We start from the raw sequence: 15,531 nt of genomic DNA, 5'->3' as shown, positions 1-15,531 counted from the left end.
CCCCGGGCCCGGCGGGGGCCCAGCCGGTCTCTGCCGGCCCTGGCCGGACTCGGGGGGCTGGGGAAGTCTGTGCAGGGGGCCTCGACAGCGGGGAAGGGAAGGCAAACGAGGGCCACCCAGGGGGAGTGGAGGCTCTGAGATGGGCCACACCGGAGTGTGCGGGGGCCCCTGTGGACAAAGGGGGGCCCACGCGAGAGTGGAGGCCACGCACTCCCCATCAGGCCCAGGGAGCCAAAAGGGCCCCAGCTCTACTCACCAAGGGAGGTCGGGAGGCTCTGCAGCCGGTTGGAGGCCAGATTGAGCTCTGTGAGGCTGCTCAGGTCTCCAATCTCAGGGGGCAGAGCGTCCAGAAGGTTCTTTGAGAGATCGAGGCGCTGCAGGGTGGACAGGGATCCCAGCGCCTTGGGCAGCGTTCGCAGGCAGTTGTGGGTCACAGAGAGGAAGGTGAGGGCGGGAAGGGCTCCCAGGGCGTCAGGGAGCTCTGACAGACGGTTGTAGGACAGGAGGAGGGCGCTCAGGCCACGCATCTGTGGGACGCAGCCCGGCAGCGTCTCCAGCCTGTTGAAGCTCAGGTCCAGGTGGGCCAAGCGGGTCAGGCCACTCAGACCAGCGGGCAGTGTGGTCAGGGAGCCCCGGACGCAGGCACCCAGCACATCCCGGTGCTGCCCACCTGGAAGGGGGAAGGCAGATGTGGCCCTCAGAGCTGGAGTCAGGTCCCAGCTCAGCTCAGAGGCACAGGCTTCCCCCGCCCCCACCCCCACCGGGACAGACCGAGACGCCGGCAGACGGATACTGCAGGCTCATCTCGGCTAATAGCCATCACCCACGACCTGCCCCGGGAAAGACAGCCACGCTGGGGTCTGCTGGGAGCCGCGGGCGTCCAGGAGCCCAGGCTCAGCCAGCCTCCCTTGTGGGGGGCGGGGTTGGGACAGGGCCCGGGAGCAGGAGGGCTCACCTCTGAGGACCAGGGAGCGCAGGTGCCGCAGGCTGCACACCACCTGGGCCAGGGTGGTCTCTAGCAGCCGAGGGTCTTCGTGGCCACTCAGCCGCAAGAACTGCACTTCCAGCAGCTGAGCGGACGGCCGGGCACACAGGTGTAGCAGCCGGTGGCAGCCCCCAGGGTACAAGTCCAGGTTCAGCCGGCTCCCAGTCAGGAGGGGGGGGCCCCTGGGTGCTGCATCCGCAGCATCTACAGCATCTCGTGCAGNCTGTCCCTGGGGGCCAGACATGTCCCAGCCTGCCAAGCAGGCCTGTTCAGGCAGGGCCTCGGGAGCCTGCAGAGTCAGGGGGAGGAGGGGGAGGAGCGGGAGGGAGTGGGGCTGGGCCCTCCTCCTGCTCAGGGGAATGGGGACTCCTTGAGCCAGGCCAGCTGGCCCACAGAAGCCCAGGGCCTAGGCTGCACAAATCTTTGCTGGAACAGGGCTGGGGAATGTGTACCCCAGAACCAGGAGGGCAGCAGGCAGGGAGAACTGTGTGCAGAGGAGCCTGGGGGACCTGCTGGGGGCGGGGATGGGGGAGAGGAGGGAGAAGTGGGGCTTCACATCCTGAGAGACTCCCAGAGCTGTCAGCTCATCCTGCCTGCCCCCCACCCCCTTAAGAGTTCTGGGTCTAAAGGGCGCCTGGGGGCTCAGTCGGTTAAGCTTCAGCTCAGGTCATGATCTCGCGGTTCGTGGGTTCGAGCCCCGCGTCGGGCTCTGTGCTGACTGCCAGCTCAGAGCCAGGAGCCTGTTTCAGACTCTGTGACTCCCTCTCTCTCTGACCCTCCCCTGCTCACGCTGTCTCTCTCTCTCTTTCAGAAACAAAAAACATTTAAAAAAATTAAAAAAGAGTTCCGGGTCCAGCCCCACCTCCAACCTTCACACCCACCAGCTTTGACCAGAGGTCGAGGACTCTTATCTACCATGTGGGGGCAGCGGCCCAGGCAAGGAACGCCGTGATTGTGCCCGCATGTGTCAGATACGTGCGTGTGCGGGGGAGGGAGACGGGACCCCATTCCGTGACCGCTGGAGGAGGGTTCTCCCGCGCTTCCCGTTCCCATCTCGGTCGACTGGTGAGGGCAGTGGTCTGTACACTCGGAGCTCGGAGCCCCCGGAGGCCGGTCCTGGTGGGAGAACCCGGGGCCCCCACCGTCCCCACCGTCCCCACCGTCCGCGAGCNCCCGCGGCACTCGACTTCCCGTCAGCCCGTCCCAGTCCAGCCTCCCCCGCCGCGAAGGCCCGCTCAGCGCGCTGGGAAACCCGCCCTTTCAGAGGCTCCCGGCCGCCGGGCCCGCCCTGCGGGGAGCTGTGCATTCTGGCCCCGTCTCGGCGAGCAGCGAGCTGGCGCAATCTCAGGACGGAGCAAGGCTTTGGGGGCTTATCGGCTGCTGCCAGAAGCCGGAGCTCTAAATGTGCCCCTTCTGAGGCAGCCTTAGGGGCCTCCTCCTCCCGGAAGCCTTCGTGGGCCTCCTCTAGAGAGCTGATCCCGGCTCCTGGGGTGCTGTTAACTGGCAACCACTGGGCAAGCTTTCCCACACGTTGCCTTTCAATCTTTGCACCTCCCGGGGAAGGAAAAGGAGGCTCGGACAGATTATATTTTGCCCAAGGACGCATAGCGGGCACGTGCCAAAGCCAAGAACTTCCAGCTAGGTCTGGTCTCAGAGCCTGGCATCCCTGTGTTCATTCGCCGGCTCTGCAGCAGCTCAGTTCACGGGCACCCTGCTTCCTCCCGCTCCCCAGCTCTCACCGTCCCCCCCAGGATGGGCCGTGGCCAGAACCCCGCTTTCCCGGCTCCTGTCCCCCACTCAGCTTCTACATAGCTGCCAGAAGTCTGAACTCAATCGCAGGAATATTATTTAGCTTTAAAAGGGAAGAAAATTGAGATACACTACAATACGGATGCACTTTGAGAACATTGTTAAATGAAATGTCAGATCTAAAAGGGCAAATACCACGTGCTTCCACTAATACAAGGTCCCCAGGGTGGTCAGAATTCAGAGACAAAAATGAAAATGGTGGGTGCCAGCGACTGGAGGAAGGGGGAGCAGAGAACTGCTGTTTAATCCAACTTGGGACGAAGGAAGACGGTCTGGACGGACGGCGGTGACGGTTGTGTAATGTAAGTGGACCCATATGCGACTGGCTTGGATGTTAACAATGGTAAACCTTTAAAAAATAAATGAGAAAATCCTTATTATTTTGCATCTAAAAATAAAAACCACAGCCTCCCGCTTCTCTAGGTATTGCCAAAGTCCCCTCCTTGCCAGGAGGTTCCCCACTTCACCCCACTGTGGAACCCTGAGCAAGAAAGCCTTTCTGCGCCTCACACCCTCTGACACGGGGGTGAAGACAGCGAGGTCGCCCGCAGGAGCCGTGCGGTTTCGGTGAACACACTCGGCGGGATGCACGACACCCGAGGGCCGGCTTCGCCGCGCCGGCCTCTGGACCCACCCCGGCCTCCGCGGGGCCTTCGCCCCAGTTCTCAGGGCCGCCTCGTCCCCCCAGGCTTATGTCAGCCTGGGCCGCCTCGCTTATTTGCCCTGTGTGTCTGTGCTTCTCTTCTGAACTCCTGTTCCGGAGAAGCAAGGGCGGGCCTGCTCCTTCTCGGCCCGCCGACCGGCAGCGGGTCCCGAACACCGTGTAGTGAGCCGGTGGCACGTGGACACAGAGGTCAGTTCAGGGTCCACACGGCCCCGCAGTGGGAGATCGGGCCGGGCTCGCCCACTTCACTGGCCTGGCCGCGCGGGAATGCAGGGGTCCCCACGGTCCTAGCGGCCCGGAACTACCCGCGAGCCAGTCGGCCGCGTGCGCCGGCACAGAAAGCGCGCCCGCACTTCCGGCAGCGGTGCACCATGGGACCTGGAGTCCTCCAACGCCGATGGCCACGCCCGCCGCACACAGATGTGTAGCGGCCGTGGCGGCCGCGCTGCGAGCTGCTCTCCCCTCCACCGGAGGAGGGCCGGCGGACACTCGTCTCCGCGTTGTGCAAGAAGGCGGCCCTGGAGTTGCCATTCGCCTTTGCTGCCGCGGTGCTGCACGGAACGAGGCCTCCCCGCCCCCGCCGCCTGGGCGCCGTGTGACGTCACTCGGAGGCGCCCTCTCAGCGCGGCACGCCGATCCCGGGGGCTTCTGGGTAGCGGATTACCCCCGCCCCCCGCGCCGGCCCCTTCCTTTCCGTCCCTGACGCCGCCGAGGTCGCACGCGTGAGGCTACTCGCCGCCGAGTGAGTGGGCGGCGGGGCCCCGGCGCNCGTCTCCTCCCGCTTCAGGATGCGCTACGTCGCCTCCTATCTGCTGGCCGCCCTCGGGGGCAATGCCTCCCCCAGTGCCAAGGACATCAAGAAGATTCTGGACAGTGTGGGCATCGAGGCGGACGACGACCGGCTCAACAAGGTAGCCGCCCCGAAGCCCCTGGCTGGCCCGACGCTGTGCAGATGGGGGCCTCTGGCCTCGGCGGCGCGGGTTTCACCCTTAAGAAAGCAGTGTGCTCGGGGTGGGGGTGGGGCTTTGCTGCGACCCCAAGGAAGGAACAGTGGGTGGGCGTGAGGCGGATCTCCAGCCTGGTTGCGGGGACGCGAGGTTATAGCGCAGCCTAAGTCGTCTTAGTAACTACGTGTTAGAGAAGGAGGAAGGGCAGAGCGCATTTTAACGGTGTTATTTTTATCCGCCTCACTAACAACGTTCAGGCGGGAGGGGCTTATAAACTGAGATGCCATGCGACTCTTGCTCGGGAAACGCTGAAGTCTGCTGGTTCCCGCCTGCGGCACCGCTTAGAGAGCTCATGTGCGGGGCAGAAGCGTTGGGTTGGCCGGACAGGGAAGGCCTCGAAGCCCTGGGGCGTTTCGTCATGTGCTCCTGAGGCCAGCCCTGCCCTGGCTCCAGGAGGTGAAGTTAAGGTGTGGGGCGCAGTAGTGACCCTCTGGTAACTGCTGGTTGTGGTTATTTTTAGGTCATCAGTGAGCTGAACGGAAAAAATATCGAAGACGTCATTGCCCAGGGTGAGATTGCATGTGGGGGTTTTCATTCTCGTGGTCCATCCTAATCCCTGCTGGTCAGCCTGTGGCCTTCCAGGTTTCGCTTGTGGACCAGAGCACTCTAGAAGCCTCACCCAGAAAAGCGAGCAGGCTTCAGTGGGCTTGTGCCAGGGATGCTTCTAGACATTCTGAGTGGCAGGGCAGCAGAGGGTGCTGGTGCTCCCACTGGGCCTGCCTGCCCGCCAGAGGGCTCTAAGCTGGGATGTTTCTTGTTTTAAGTATATTTTTTATAACGTTTGTTTATTTTGGTAAGAGAGAACACGTACTGGGGGAGGGGAGACAGGATCCCAAGCAGGTTCTGCGCTGTCAGCGATCTGGGACTCCGATCATGAACTGTGGCCAGCATGGCCTGAGCCAAAGGTGGACGCTTAACTGACTGAGCCACCCAGATGACCCCGGGAATTAGGGTTTTATAATCAAATCTCACCATGGGTTCTGGGGGTGGGTTTGGGAGCACAGACTGGGCGTGTGAGGGACCACAGGTCCCTGCCCCCCTTTGCCAGGCAGATGGGTTTCTGGTGGCATGAGGCCGCAGCTGATGGGATTGTTAGGAAGGTGTGCTGCTGGGACCACTGTTCTCTCCCTGTGTGTGTCTTTTGTGGGGCACAGCCAGCTCAGCAAACCGCTGGGGGTGAGGATCTGGACCCGGGTGGCTGACTCCTTCGCGTCCTGGATGTAAATGCTTTTGTCCAGCTTCCTCTGGGGTGGGGTGCTGTTACCCAGTTTTTTATGGAGAGGGAGGGATTCCTAGAAGCCAAGTTTCCAGGTAGGAAATCGTAGGGGGCTGGGGTGTGTGTGTGTGTGTGTGTGGCAGAGGCAGAGCCACCTGTGTGGGAGGACAGAAGCTGGTGACACCGGCACTTGGTGATGGTGTCCCGTGTATCGGGCAGACTACCTCTTCACTCCCCCCGCAGCCTTCAGGCTGAGCGCCTGCTCTCCTCTCCTTCCCTGACGTCCCTAGGTATTGGCAAGCTGGCCAGCGTGCCCGCTGGTGGGGCTGTGGCTGTCTCTGCTGCCCCAGGGTCTGCGGCGCCTGCTGCTGGTTCCGCTCCAGCTGCAGGTAAGTGGAGGCCGGGGCCGGGTCTCCCCCGGGGGGCTGGCGTGCACTGTGGGCCCTGCTCACTGTCCCCTTCTTCCCCACAGCAGAGGAGAAGAAAGATGAGAAGAAGGAGGAATCGGAGGAGTCGGATGATGACATGGGATTTGGCTTGTTCGATTAGAGTTCTGTTCTTCTGCCAATAAAACCCTTTTTACGTACCTCTTGAGCGGCCCATGAGTACTTTGTAAGAGTGCGGCCTTGGCGCAGTGCAGGTGTTGGGGGGATCCCGTGGTGGGTGAGCAGGCCTTCATTTCAGAAGAAACCCACGCCCTTGCTGGGGAGGTGAAGAACCGAGGGTCTGGTGCCGAAATGGGTACCCGGGATGGGAGCGTCTCTGTGGCTCTTGGGTGTGCTGAGCCTTGAGTAGGCTCGGGAGGAGACGGGAGCCTTCGTAGGCCCAGTCCTGGTTCCCGAGGACTGCCGGCGCCTTTCCCGGGGGAAGCTTTTGGGGAGCACACAGGAATCCTTCAAAAGCAGCAGTGGGGGGTCTGCAGTGCTCCGAGGAGGCTCCGGCTGGTGGAGGCCAGCAGTTGCCCCAAGGCTGGTCGTGGTTTTCAGTTACAAGAAAGCGGTGGGGCAGTAGTGCACGTGCACTGCGGAGTCCGGGCTCCTCTGGTTCACGTTCAAGTTCCACTTTTAATCTCAGCAACTCGGGGCAGTCCTATATCTCCTCTGAGGCTGGTTACCGCAGCTGTCTGGTGGTCTGTCCGGATGAGGAAGGGGCTCGTAGGCAGCGATGTCGGGCCACGTGCCCACTGAGTCCTTCGGGGGCCGGCTTGCCCGTGCGCGTGCAGCCACCGTCCTGGCCCTGCGGCGGTTTGTAGTCTCCTGCTCCTTAGGTCCTCTGCCCACCAATGCCAGACCACCTGGTAGACCCTCTGCTTCTCCCTGCGATGGCTCTGGGTCAGCGCCGCGCTGTAGTGTGTGCCCATCGTGTGCCAGGTTACAGCTCTGACCTACGCTCATGGGTTGTAGTTCTGCAGGGACCGGGTAAGGAAGGAGCACAAAAGGGACAGCTGGGGGTGGAGGGCCTCCCTCGGGGGACAGGACACTGTCCTGCAGGACAGGAGTGTGTGGGATGTGGGAGAGAAGGCCTGAGGCCCTCCTGGTTATCCAGAGCAGTGGGGACTAGGGTGGCTTTGGGGGACGACGTAGAGCCCACTCCTGTGGTCAGTGGGACATGGGCCTAGAGGAAGAGCGAGCATCACTGTACGGGTCCCAGCAGCAGGTGCTGCAGGGGGCAAGGACAGGGAGGGAAGGTGGTACGGAGGCCCAAGGTTCTCTGGAGGAGGGGGCCTCAAGTCCACGGCGACCTTCGAGCCCGAAGAGAAGGGTCCTGTGTAGGCGTGGAAGCAGGACACCTGTCTGCAGAGTGACACGTAGCAGGTTAGTATTTATGCACATGGTCTCAGGCCTCTGCTTTTAATAAAGCCACTTTTTAGGGGCACCTGAGTGGCTCAGGTAGTTGAGCGCCCTCTTGATTTCAGTTCTGATCATGATCTCACAGCTCCTGGGATAGAGCCCCACATCTTGGGAGTCTCTCCCTGCCTCCTCCCACGCGTGCGCACAAGTGCCCTCTCTCTCAAAATATTTTTTTAAAATAATGATTACACAGCAAGCACTAGGGTTTTGTGCCCCCCCGGCCAGGGTTCCGGGAAGTGCTGCTATGTTCTTGGCTCCAGAGCAGACAGTCCCAGGGGCCTGGGGAGAGGGGTGTGTATCCAAAACAGTTCAACCCCGATGTGGAAATGGGGGCAGAGTTCTCGCTGTACTGGGGCAGGGCCACCCTTCGAGGCCCCACAGTCCTTCAGAAGCAGGAAGGGCCTGGACCCTGGCTTGTCCTTGGAGCAGGTCAGGGACAACCTTGTCTCTGGCTCAGCTGCACCCCCAGCTCCCCTCTCCGTGGTCACCTGGATGAGCCCCTGGGCATTCCAGGCCCGCTTTGGGGGTATGCTCATCCCCACCGTACCATACCTCCTGACCCTGCCGCTTCCAGCGCTGTCACAAGGGGCCTTGACCATCCTGACGGGGCCACAGTCTACACTGTACATCCACCCAAAGCACTTGGGGGAGAGGGTCCCCATGTGCAAGAGAAGAGGTCAAATCTACGTCGAACTCAGATATCCCGTTTTCCCCAACAATACCCAGGTCTGGGCCCCGCTCCCCATCCCCAGGGTGTTTGTACAGGCAGTAGGGCAGCCTAGGCAGCCGGGTGCCCTCCACCCCCGCCGCCGCCGGTCCTCATTTTGAGCTTCTGTAAACAATGTCTCCCTGTCTCCACCCTCTGAGAAGTGCTGGGTCTGGACTGACCTTGCCCAACTGCTCTGTCCTGTGCTGGTCTCTGTCAGGCACACCGTCAGTACCAAGTACGGGTGGCTGACAGCATAGAGGCTGAGGGATGGACAGCATGACCCAGATGGCCCTGCCCCTGGGAAGCCCGGCTCTGGCTTCTCAGCCTGGGCCTGGGGGGGATGGGGCGGACATTCCCAAGCCGTAGCCCAGGCCTCCACAGCCCTGGCACCGGCTGGGTCGCGGACCAAGCTTCTGCCTAGGGAGTGGGTGTCGAGACAGAGGAATCCCACCACTCCAGCACAGACCAGCCCCTTGTCCTGAAGGCGGGGTGAGGTGCTGGGCTGGGCCCTGGACCCAAGCCAGGCTATGCCTGCCCTACACTCCAGGACGAAAATGAGGAAAGGAGTGGGAGGGTGGCGTCACTGGAGGGCTCCGCCTGCTGCGGCAATTAGCGGGGGCGGGTAGGCCCTGAGTCCTACCCGGGTAGAGCCCAGGTTACTGCCCAGCTACGGAGTGGCAGCCGCTGCCGGCAGCTGGGCCTGGGCGTCAGGTTGGTATCTGTAACACTAGTGTTTGCTCGGGGAGTTGTGTGTGATTCGCTTCCAGCCCTAGCTATTTATGAGTCAGTCTGTGGGTGAGTCCGGGGGTCCTTGCCTCGGGGCGAGCTCCTCAGTGACCTAAGTGGGTGCTGTAGGCGGGTCCCGCAGTCCCCGCCCGGACATCAGGGGCCTCCCCGTCGCAAGTCCCCAGACTCCGCGCGCCCCTGGCCTGCGCTGGCCCCTCCCTGCGCCCCTGGGCCGCCGTGGGTTCCCCCCAGCGTCCCCACGAGGCGGGGCACTGGGTCTCGGGCCCGGGGGCGGGGCTCCNGAGGGGCGCGCCCCGGATCCCGGGGGCCGGAGCGATGTTCCCCAAGGAGGCGACGTGGAACATCTCGTTCGCGGGCTGCGGCTTCCTGGGCGTCTACCACGTCGGCGTGGCCTCCTGCCTCCGCGAGCACGCGCCCTTCCTGGTGGCCAACGCCGCGCACATCTACGGCGCCNCCGGGGCCGAAGGTCCGATCTCGGGCGCCGTCCCGGGGGCGGGGCCTGGTTTGTTTTGCTCAGTGGTGCCCAGGAATTGGGGTGGGGCCACGCGAGCCTCGGGCCGAGACCAAGGCCCTTGAGGGCGCAAAGGCTGGAGGACGGACAGGTGCAGCAGAAGGTATTTCACTGGAAAGAGAAAGTAACTCGTGGGCGGGGCCGTGAGAGTCAGGGAAGGGATCTCACTGCCCCAGTAGCCCCTCAGTGCCCCAGTAGCCCAGTAATGGCCCGGATGCCCGCCGTCACTGTGTCCTGCGTCTATGCTGCTGTGTCCCCGGGGTCCCGTATGGGGGCGGCCTCTGAAGAGATATTTGGGTACTGTGGCCTGGTGCCTCCCAGGGCACTTGGGGGAGGAACCTGGCAGGTAGGGCTTGGCAAGGCGAAGTCTCCCCCACCCTCTCCCTCTTTGCCTCCCGCCCACTGTGGGCCTGGGTCCCCGGTGTGGCCAACCCACTCCCTGGCATGGGAGGCGCGCCTGGGCCCTCCAGCCGCCCGGGCGGTAGTGGGGCTGTCGGTGGGCACTGGGGTGGCCTTCTCTGCTCGGACACACACATTTCGGGAGGCGCCTGCGAGTGCTGTTTACAGCACACTGAGTACGTCAGGAGTCCCGGGAGTGGTGCCCAGCACCCAGCCTACCAGGGCAGCCAAGGTGACAGAAGGGTCAACAGGTCTTAGAAGGCCCTGCCCGGCAGGAGTCTGTCCAGGCTTCTCCCCTGCCCCCTTCCAGTGACCTTTGCCCTGAGGTCGGTCTGGGGTAAAAGGAGAACCGCTCTCCATCCTTGGGACCTGGCGGTTCTCAGCTGTGGGGCTGCCCCTCCCTCACTGCAAACCTTCAGGCCAGTGTCTGTCACACTTGCATGCTGGCCTCAGGCCATACCCGACTCACTGCCCTGGAGGTGACTCCCAGGACACCTCCTCCCCCCACCCCTCACCAGGAAGCCTCTTTCTCAGGAGTGGCCTCGGGCAGCTACAGTCCCCATGGCATGGTGGGTTCTGTCCCCACTTCTGACCAGGACAGTGATCCGCACTCCTCACCAAGGCTCTCCGACTCCGTGACCCCTGCTGGGCCCCTGCCCTGCCTTTGCCTGAGGCCAGCGCCCATCAGCCCTCAAGAAGAGTGTTGGGGGGGCTCGCTCTTGGCTGCAGAGTCACAATTGTGCTTTCTCAAGGGTGGCGGGGCCCCACTCTTTCCAGCCCTGTGCCCACAGGCCTGTGCTGGACTCCCTGGATCTGGCCAACTGTGTGAAGGCTACAGCTGGTCAAGGTTGAACCTCTGCCTTCCCCCCTTCACAGGCTGGGGGCCACGCCAGGCCAGGCCCAGTGACTCATGGATCAGGGCAAGCAGTTGGGAAACACTGGACAGAGGGAAGGCCGTGGCCCCAGCTGTCTGCCCCCCCGGGGGGCGGCCTGCCTGTCTCTCCAGGGGCAGGTAGCAAAAGTCCCGGTCATGGGCCAGGCCTCGCGATGGATACTGGGAATTCTCCAGGGTAGACGGCAGTTCCATGGCTGCGTGTGTGGCTCTGGGTGTGGACCCATGGGGGTGCTAAGCCAGGGGTGCCGGGCCCTGACCGTTGGCCCTGCTCACCCAGGCGAGGCAGGTGCCAACATCATCGAGGTGTCTAAGGAAGCCCGGAAGCGGTTTCTGGGTCCACTGCACCCCTCCTTCAACCTGATAAAGACTATCCGTGGCTGCCTGTTGAAGACCCTGCCTGCTGACTGCCATGAACGTGCCAGCGGGCGTGTGGGCATCTCCCTGACCCGCGTCTCTGATGGCGAGAACGTCATTATATCCCACTTCAGCTCCAAGGATGAGCTCATCCAGGTGGGCCATGGTGGGCCGCGTGGGGGCACAGTATGAAATCAGGGTCTCTGCTCACCACGCCCTCTCTGCCCCTGCCCCACAGGCCAACGTCTGCAGCGCCTTCATCCCTGTGTACTGCGGCCTCATCCCTCCGGCCTTCCAGGGCGTAGTAAGTATCCCCTGGGCACCTGTTCTGGGTGGCAAGGGTTGGCCACTGGGCAGGCAGTGGGACAAGCCAGTGGTGCCCCCTACACACCCCTAAGTCCTACCACAGCCTGTTGCCTCACTTCCCCGAATTACTCAAGAGCAGGCCCACCCCCTGGAGAGGCATACTTCCTGTGGCTGCCTCTGCCCCTCCCCCATGGTCTGGCCATCTGCTCAGCGGCCCATGGCCAGTGCCCAGTGGGTGAAAGGATGGAAGGNCCCCCGGGGGGGGGGGGGGCCAAGGTGGCCCAGTGGGCTAGCCAGCTCAGTCCTCAGGCCCCTCCCTGTGCGACCGTGTGTCTCTCAGCGCTATGTTGACGGCGGCATCTCAGACAACCTGCCACTCTACGAGCTCAAGAACACCATCACCGTGTCCCCCTTTTCGGGAGAGAGTGACATTTGCCCACAGGACAGCTCCACCAACATCCATGAGCTCCGGTTCACCAACACCAGCATCCAGTTCAACCTGCGTAATCTCTACCGCCTGTCCAAGGCCCTGTTCCCGCCCGAGCCCACGGTGAGCCGTGCACCGGGGGGCCTACGCCGCCTCCTCGCTGGGCGCCAGGGGGGCGAGCTGCCCAGAGGGCCTCTCCTAAGTGACCGGGCGGAGGTGGGGTTCGCACAGCCTTTCCACCGCGGTCGCCTGTCCGGCGGCCCGGATCCAAGTCACCTTGGTGGAAGGAAGGGGTTGCCGGGCCTCCGGGGGCCGAGCGGGGCGCCTGTGGCTCCCTGCGCCTGTTCATTGTTCCCCCTGCCTTAGGTGTTGCGAGAGATGTGCAAGCAGGGCTACAGGGACGGGCTGCGTTTTCTGAGGCGGAACGGTGCGTGGGTGCTGCCTGGAGTGCCGTGGGGAGGCCGGTGTGCTGGCCCCTCGCCTCTGCCCCTGCTCCCATGCTGATCACCTGTCTGGGGGGTCTCCACCCAGGCCTCTTGAACCGGCCCAACCCCCTGCTGGCGCTGCCCCCTGCCTGCCCCCATGCCCCAGAGGACGAGGATGTGGAGGAGGCCCAGGGGGCCCTAGTGAAGGGTCCCTTGCAGCCACCCCTGGAGGATCACATCCTGGAGCATCTGCCTGCGCGGCTCAATGAGGGTGTGTGCAGGTGGGGTGGGGGAAGGGGCGTACCTGGCTGGTGGGGTTGCTGAGGAGCAGGGAGGTGCTGGCTTCCCCACTGCGGCTGCGGGTCAGCTTCCCTCTTGCGCCCACCCCAGCCCTGTTGGAGGCCTGCGTGGAGCCCAAGGACCTGCTGACCGCGTTCTCCAACATGCTGCCTGTGCGTCTGGCCACAGCCATGATGGTGCCCTACACTCTGCCCCTGGAGAGTGCTGTGTCCTTCACCATCCGGTGAGGGGGGGAGGGGGCTTTGGGCGGGGACTGTGGGGGACCAGGCCTCGAAGTCATCCGTGAGTAGAGGACACCACGGAGAAGAGGCCCCTGGTGGGGGATACTGCAGAGATGCCACATCAAGGGTCCCAGAAGCTGGGGCACAGGCCGCGGTGGAGTGGGCGTGGGTTGGGGTGGAGCCATGGAGTCTGAGGCCACGCCCCCCCCGCCCAGCTTGCTGGAGTGGCTGCCTGACGTCCCTGAGGACATCCGGTGGATGAAGGAGCAGACAGGTAGCATCTGCCAGTACCTGGTGATGCGTGCCAAGAGGAAGCTGGGAAGCCACCTGCCCTCCAGGTGAGCCCCCCTCACTGTTGTGTCTCCCCCGGGCCTGAAGCCCCAGGGACCCCTCTAAAGCCCTCCTGCCCTCCACCCCTCCCCACTGCAGGCTGTCGGAGCAGGTGGCGCTGCGCCGCGCCCAGTCACTGCCGTCTGTGCAGCTGTCCTGTGCCGCCTACAGCGAGGCACTGCCCAGCTGGATGCGCTCCGGCCTCTCGCTGGGCGACGCACTGGCCAAGTGGGAGGAGTGCCAGCGCCAGCTGCTCCTGGGCCTTTTCTGCACCAACGTGGCCTTCCCCCCTGATGCCCTGCGCATGCATGCCCCCGCCGGTCCTGCCCCTGAGTCCCCACAGCTCCCACCCGGCTCGCCCCCTTGCTGAGTGCACCCCCCCCGCCCTCCCTCAGCCCTCGGGGTCCCGGTGCTGAGGGCTGGGCCCCCAGCTTCCCTGCCCCGTGAGGTGGGGCCCTGGGGCGGGCTGGGCCTCTCTCCAGGACTCCTGCACAAGTAAGGAGATGGGGTCCCTCATAGCTGCTAGAACGGGACTGGCCGTCGACCCCCCACCGACCACTCACCCCTCACCTGTGCCTTCATCTCCCCCTGAGGCCCCTCCCCGGCCCGGGGCGCCCCGGTCCCAGCAGTGTTACTCCTGAGAGCTTTGCACCTGCTCCTCCCTCATTTGCCACGTTTCGCCGAAGAACCTTTGTGAGGAATTATTTATTTTCGCCAAAGCAGTTATAATAAATGCCACAGCTCAGCCCCTGCCTCCTTCACTTCATGTGACTCCCCGGCCACAGGGCCCTGCTGTCCTGCAGCCTGGCATTCAGGGCCTGCACCCGGCCCGAGTCCTGGCCCGCTTCTCTGCTGGGACGCCTCTGTCCGGCCCGCTTTGCCCCGAGGTGTGCTGCCTGACCCTTGGGCACGGCTTTCCAAGGCCCAGTGGAAATACCAGGACCAAGATCCTTGCTAAATAAAAACTGAGAAATGTTTACAAAAGGTGGTGTCTGCATCTGGGCTCCGTGGTGACAGGTGGTGTGGGGCTGACGTCAGGCTTGGGCGGCTGCGGAGGGTGAGGTTCCCAAGCTGAGCCCCGGGGACCTGAGAGCCGCAGGGCCTGCCCCACTTCGGGCATTTGCCACAAGGCGCTGGGCCTCCCCTTGTCAGAGCAGACCTCACTGGCCTCACTCCCTTGTCCCCCTCCCCACCACACCCCCACGACCCCTGCCAGCGTGTAGGATGTAGGACGGGTCGGAATGTCAGGCAGGGGGAGGTCTGACCCAGAGGCGGCTGGACCTTGTTCTGTGGGAGATGGTTTCCTGAAAGCGTCCCCTGCCCCGGACAGTCTGAGGGGATGCAGCCAACCCTTGCTGGTGACCCGAAGGGCCCATGGGGGAGGGGCGTTGGAGCCGAGCTGGGTGGTTGGCTGGCTGTCCGGCTGTCCCCTGACCAAGGTGTGAGGCTGGCAGGCCCCAGCCAACAATAACGGATGGGACTGAAGGACTGGGAGAGCCGGCTGGGCAGGTCCCCAGGTCCGGGTGCGGGTGCCGGGAGCCGCCCCCCGCTGGCTCTCAAAGTCCCGTCCTATAGGCCCAACCCGTTCTAGTTCAGCGGGATCCCAGGCCCCTGGAGAAGCAGAGGCCCCCAGACCCCCAACCACCTCCCAGGTGCGTGCAGGGGGCCGCGCTGGGGCTAGGGAGGGGGGGCCCCAGCCGGAAGGTCGCATGCAAGCCCCGCCCAGCTCCTTCTCGCAGCCCGCCCCGCAAGGAGAACCCAAGTCAGGGCTGTGCCCCAAAAGGAGAGCTTGGGGGCAGGCTGCCTGGGGAGGCCCCCCTGGGCCCCCCACCCCCACGGCCTCCCTTCCCCACTGGTACATGCATTACAGCGAGGCAGCGGATTTAAAGGCCATTTTGTAATGTGTTCCCTGCTAATTGTTAAACAACGGGAAAGACCGAAATTGGAAAACGCAGGAAAGAAAGTGTAGCGCACCCCGCCCTCCTGGAGATACCCGCTGAAAATATCTTGCTCTGCCTCCTGCCCGGCTTTGTCCTGCACATACTTTTTGGCGCCTTAAATCGGGATCCTGGGGACAGACCTGCTCAGGAAGGGTCCCNTCCCAGACTGAAAGGAGAGGACCCCAGAATCCCCGGGCCGGGGGTTAGTGTTGGGAAATCCGGGGCCTGGGCGTTGTGGGGACCACCGGTGGGTCTGATTGGGGGGCGGGGCGCCATGCGGGGAGGGGTCCGAGCAGGTTCCGCGGCCTGGAGGGGGCGAGTCCGGCGGAGCAGGAGGGCCTAGTGCCGGGGAAGGGCCGTCGAGCCCGGAATGTGGCGCGTTCCCGACAAGAGCCGTGGAAGGCACCGGCGCTTCAGGCTGAGACCCCGCGCCCGC

At 63.8% G+C, this 15,531-nt stretch overlaps 3 protein-coding genes, 1 long non-coding RNA gene and 1 other non-coding gene across 7 annotated transcripts in view; 3 read left to right on the top strand and 2 right to left on the bottom strand.

Moving 5' to 3' along the window:
* The window catches only part of PIDD1 (p53-induced death domain protein 1), a 6,250-nt gene extending 3,659 nt beyond the window's left edge, over positions 1 to 2,591 (bottom strand). The window contains exons 1-4 of the mRNA XM_077773400.1: positions 2,168 to 2,591; positions 1,989 to 2,101; positions 956 to 1,274; positions 257 to 670 (exon numbers count right to left, since the gene is read on the bottom strand). Of these exons, the coding sequence (XP_077629526.1) occupies positions 257 to 670; positions 956 to 1,274; positions 1,989 to 2,101; positions 2,168 to 2,591 (1,270 nt within the window). The remainder of the gene's footprint in view (positions 1 to 256; positions 671 to 955; positions 1,275 to 1,988; positions 2,102 to 2,167) is intronic.
* Positions 2,592 to 2,871: 280 nt separating this feature from the next.
* On the bottom strand, positions 2,872 to 4,039 carry LOC144239335 (uncharacterized). The gene is made up of 2 exons (XR_013337394.1): positions 3,429 to 4,039; positions 2,872 to 3,143 (listed from the first exon to the last, which is right to left on the bottom strand). It is a non-coding gene; the product is annotated as an uncharacterized LOC144239335 (long non-coding RNA).
* A 55-nt stretch (positions 4,040 to 4,094) lies between these two features.
* On the top strand, positions 4,095 to 6,267 carry RPLP2 (ribosomal protein lateral stalk subunit P2). 2 transcript variants are annotated; one of them, XM_077773359.1, is made up of 5 exons: positions 4,095 to 4,200; positions 4,246 to 4,369; positions 4,926 to 4,974; positions 5,972 to 6,070; positions 6,157 to 6,267. In XM_077773359.1, the coding sequence occupies exons 2-5, from the start codon at positions 4,247 to 4,249 to the stop codon at positions 6,228 to 6,230; spliced, it is 345 nt and encodes a 114-aa protein (XP_077629485.1). In that variant the 5' UTR covers positions 4,095 to 4,200; position 4,246; the 3' UTR covers positions 6,231 to 6,267. The 2 variants fall into 2 exon arrangements, with proteins under 2 accessions (XP_077629485.1, XP_077629484.1); XM_077773358.1 differs by having other exon boundaries at positions 6,154 to 6,267.
* Positions 5,006 to 5,139, top strand: LOC144239373 (small nucleolar RNA SNORA52). The gene has a single exon (XR_013337399.1). It is a non-coding gene; the product is annotated as a small nucleolar RNA SNORA52 (small nucleolar RNA).
* Positions 6,268 to 9,278: 3,011 nt separating the features above from the next.
* On the top strand, positions 9,279 to 14,139 carry PNPLA2 (patatin like domain 2, triacylglycerol lipase). 2 transcript variants are annotated; one of them, XM_077773373.1, is made up of 9 exons: positions 9,279 to 9,489; positions 11,070 to 11,302; positions 11,385 to 11,450; positions 11,793 to 12,002; positions 12,246 to 12,306; positions 12,411 to 12,575; positions 12,695 to 12,827; positions 13,041 to 13,163; positions 13,255 to 14,139. In XM_077773373.1, exons 1-9 carry the CDS (start codon positions 9,303 to 9,305, stop codon positions 13,523 to 13,525), a joined length of 1,449 nt encoding a protein of 482 aa, XP_077629499.1. In that variant the 5' UTR covers positions 9,279 to 9,302; the 3' UTR covers positions 13,526 to 14,139. The 2 variants fall into 2 exon arrangements, with proteins under 2 accessions (XP_077629499.1, XP_077629498.1); XM_077773372.1 differs by lacking the exon at positions 9,279 to 9,489 and having other exon boundaries at positions 9,516 to 11,302.
* The last annotated feature ends 1,392 nt before the right edge of the window (positions 14,140 to 15,531 follow it).

The sequence above is a fragment of the Crocuta crocuta genome, unplaced genomic scaffold (genome assembly GCF_008692635.1).
Source record: "Crocuta crocuta isolate KB4526 unplaced genomic scaffold, BGI_CrCroc_1.0 scaffold1161, whole genome shotgun sequence".
NCBI classification, from domain to species: Eukaryota; Metazoa; Chordata; class Mammalia; order Carnivora; family Hyaenidae; genus Crocuta; species Crocuta crocuta.
This window is presented reverse-complemented; position numbering and strand designations above follow the sequence as displayed.

What these genes read in the sequence shown, in the direction of transcription:
- RPLP2 (XM_077773358.1), top strand. Translation starts at nt 4,247, where the DNA reads ATGCGCTACGTCGCCTCCTATCTGCTGGCCGCCCTCGGGGGCAATGCC. An exon ending in CGAAGACGTCATTGCCCAGG is followed by an intron (nt 4,975 to 5,971) that starts GTGAGATTGCAT and finishes TGACGTCCCTAG; the next exon opens with GTATTGGCAAGCTGGCCAGC. An exon ending in TGGTTCCGCTCCAGCTGCAG is followed by an intron (nt 6,071 to 6,153) that starts GTAAGTGGAGGC and finishes TCTTCCCCACAG; the next exon opens with CAGAGGAGAAGAAAGATGAG.
- PNPLA2 (XM_077773372.1), top strand. Translation starts at nt 10,808, where the DNA reads ATGGATCAGGGCAAGCAGTTGGGAAACACTGGACAGAGGGAAGGCCGT. An exon ending in CTCCGGCCTTCCAGGGCGTA is followed by an intron (nt 11,451 to 11,792) that starts GTAAGTATCCCC and finishes TGTGTCTCTCAG; the next exon opens with CGCTATGTTGACGGCGGCAT. An exon ending in TGTTCCCGCCCGAGCCCACG is followed by an intron (nt 12,003 to 12,245) that starts GTGAGCCGTGCA and finishes CCCCTGCCTTAG; the next exon opens with GTGTTGCGAGAGATGTGCAA.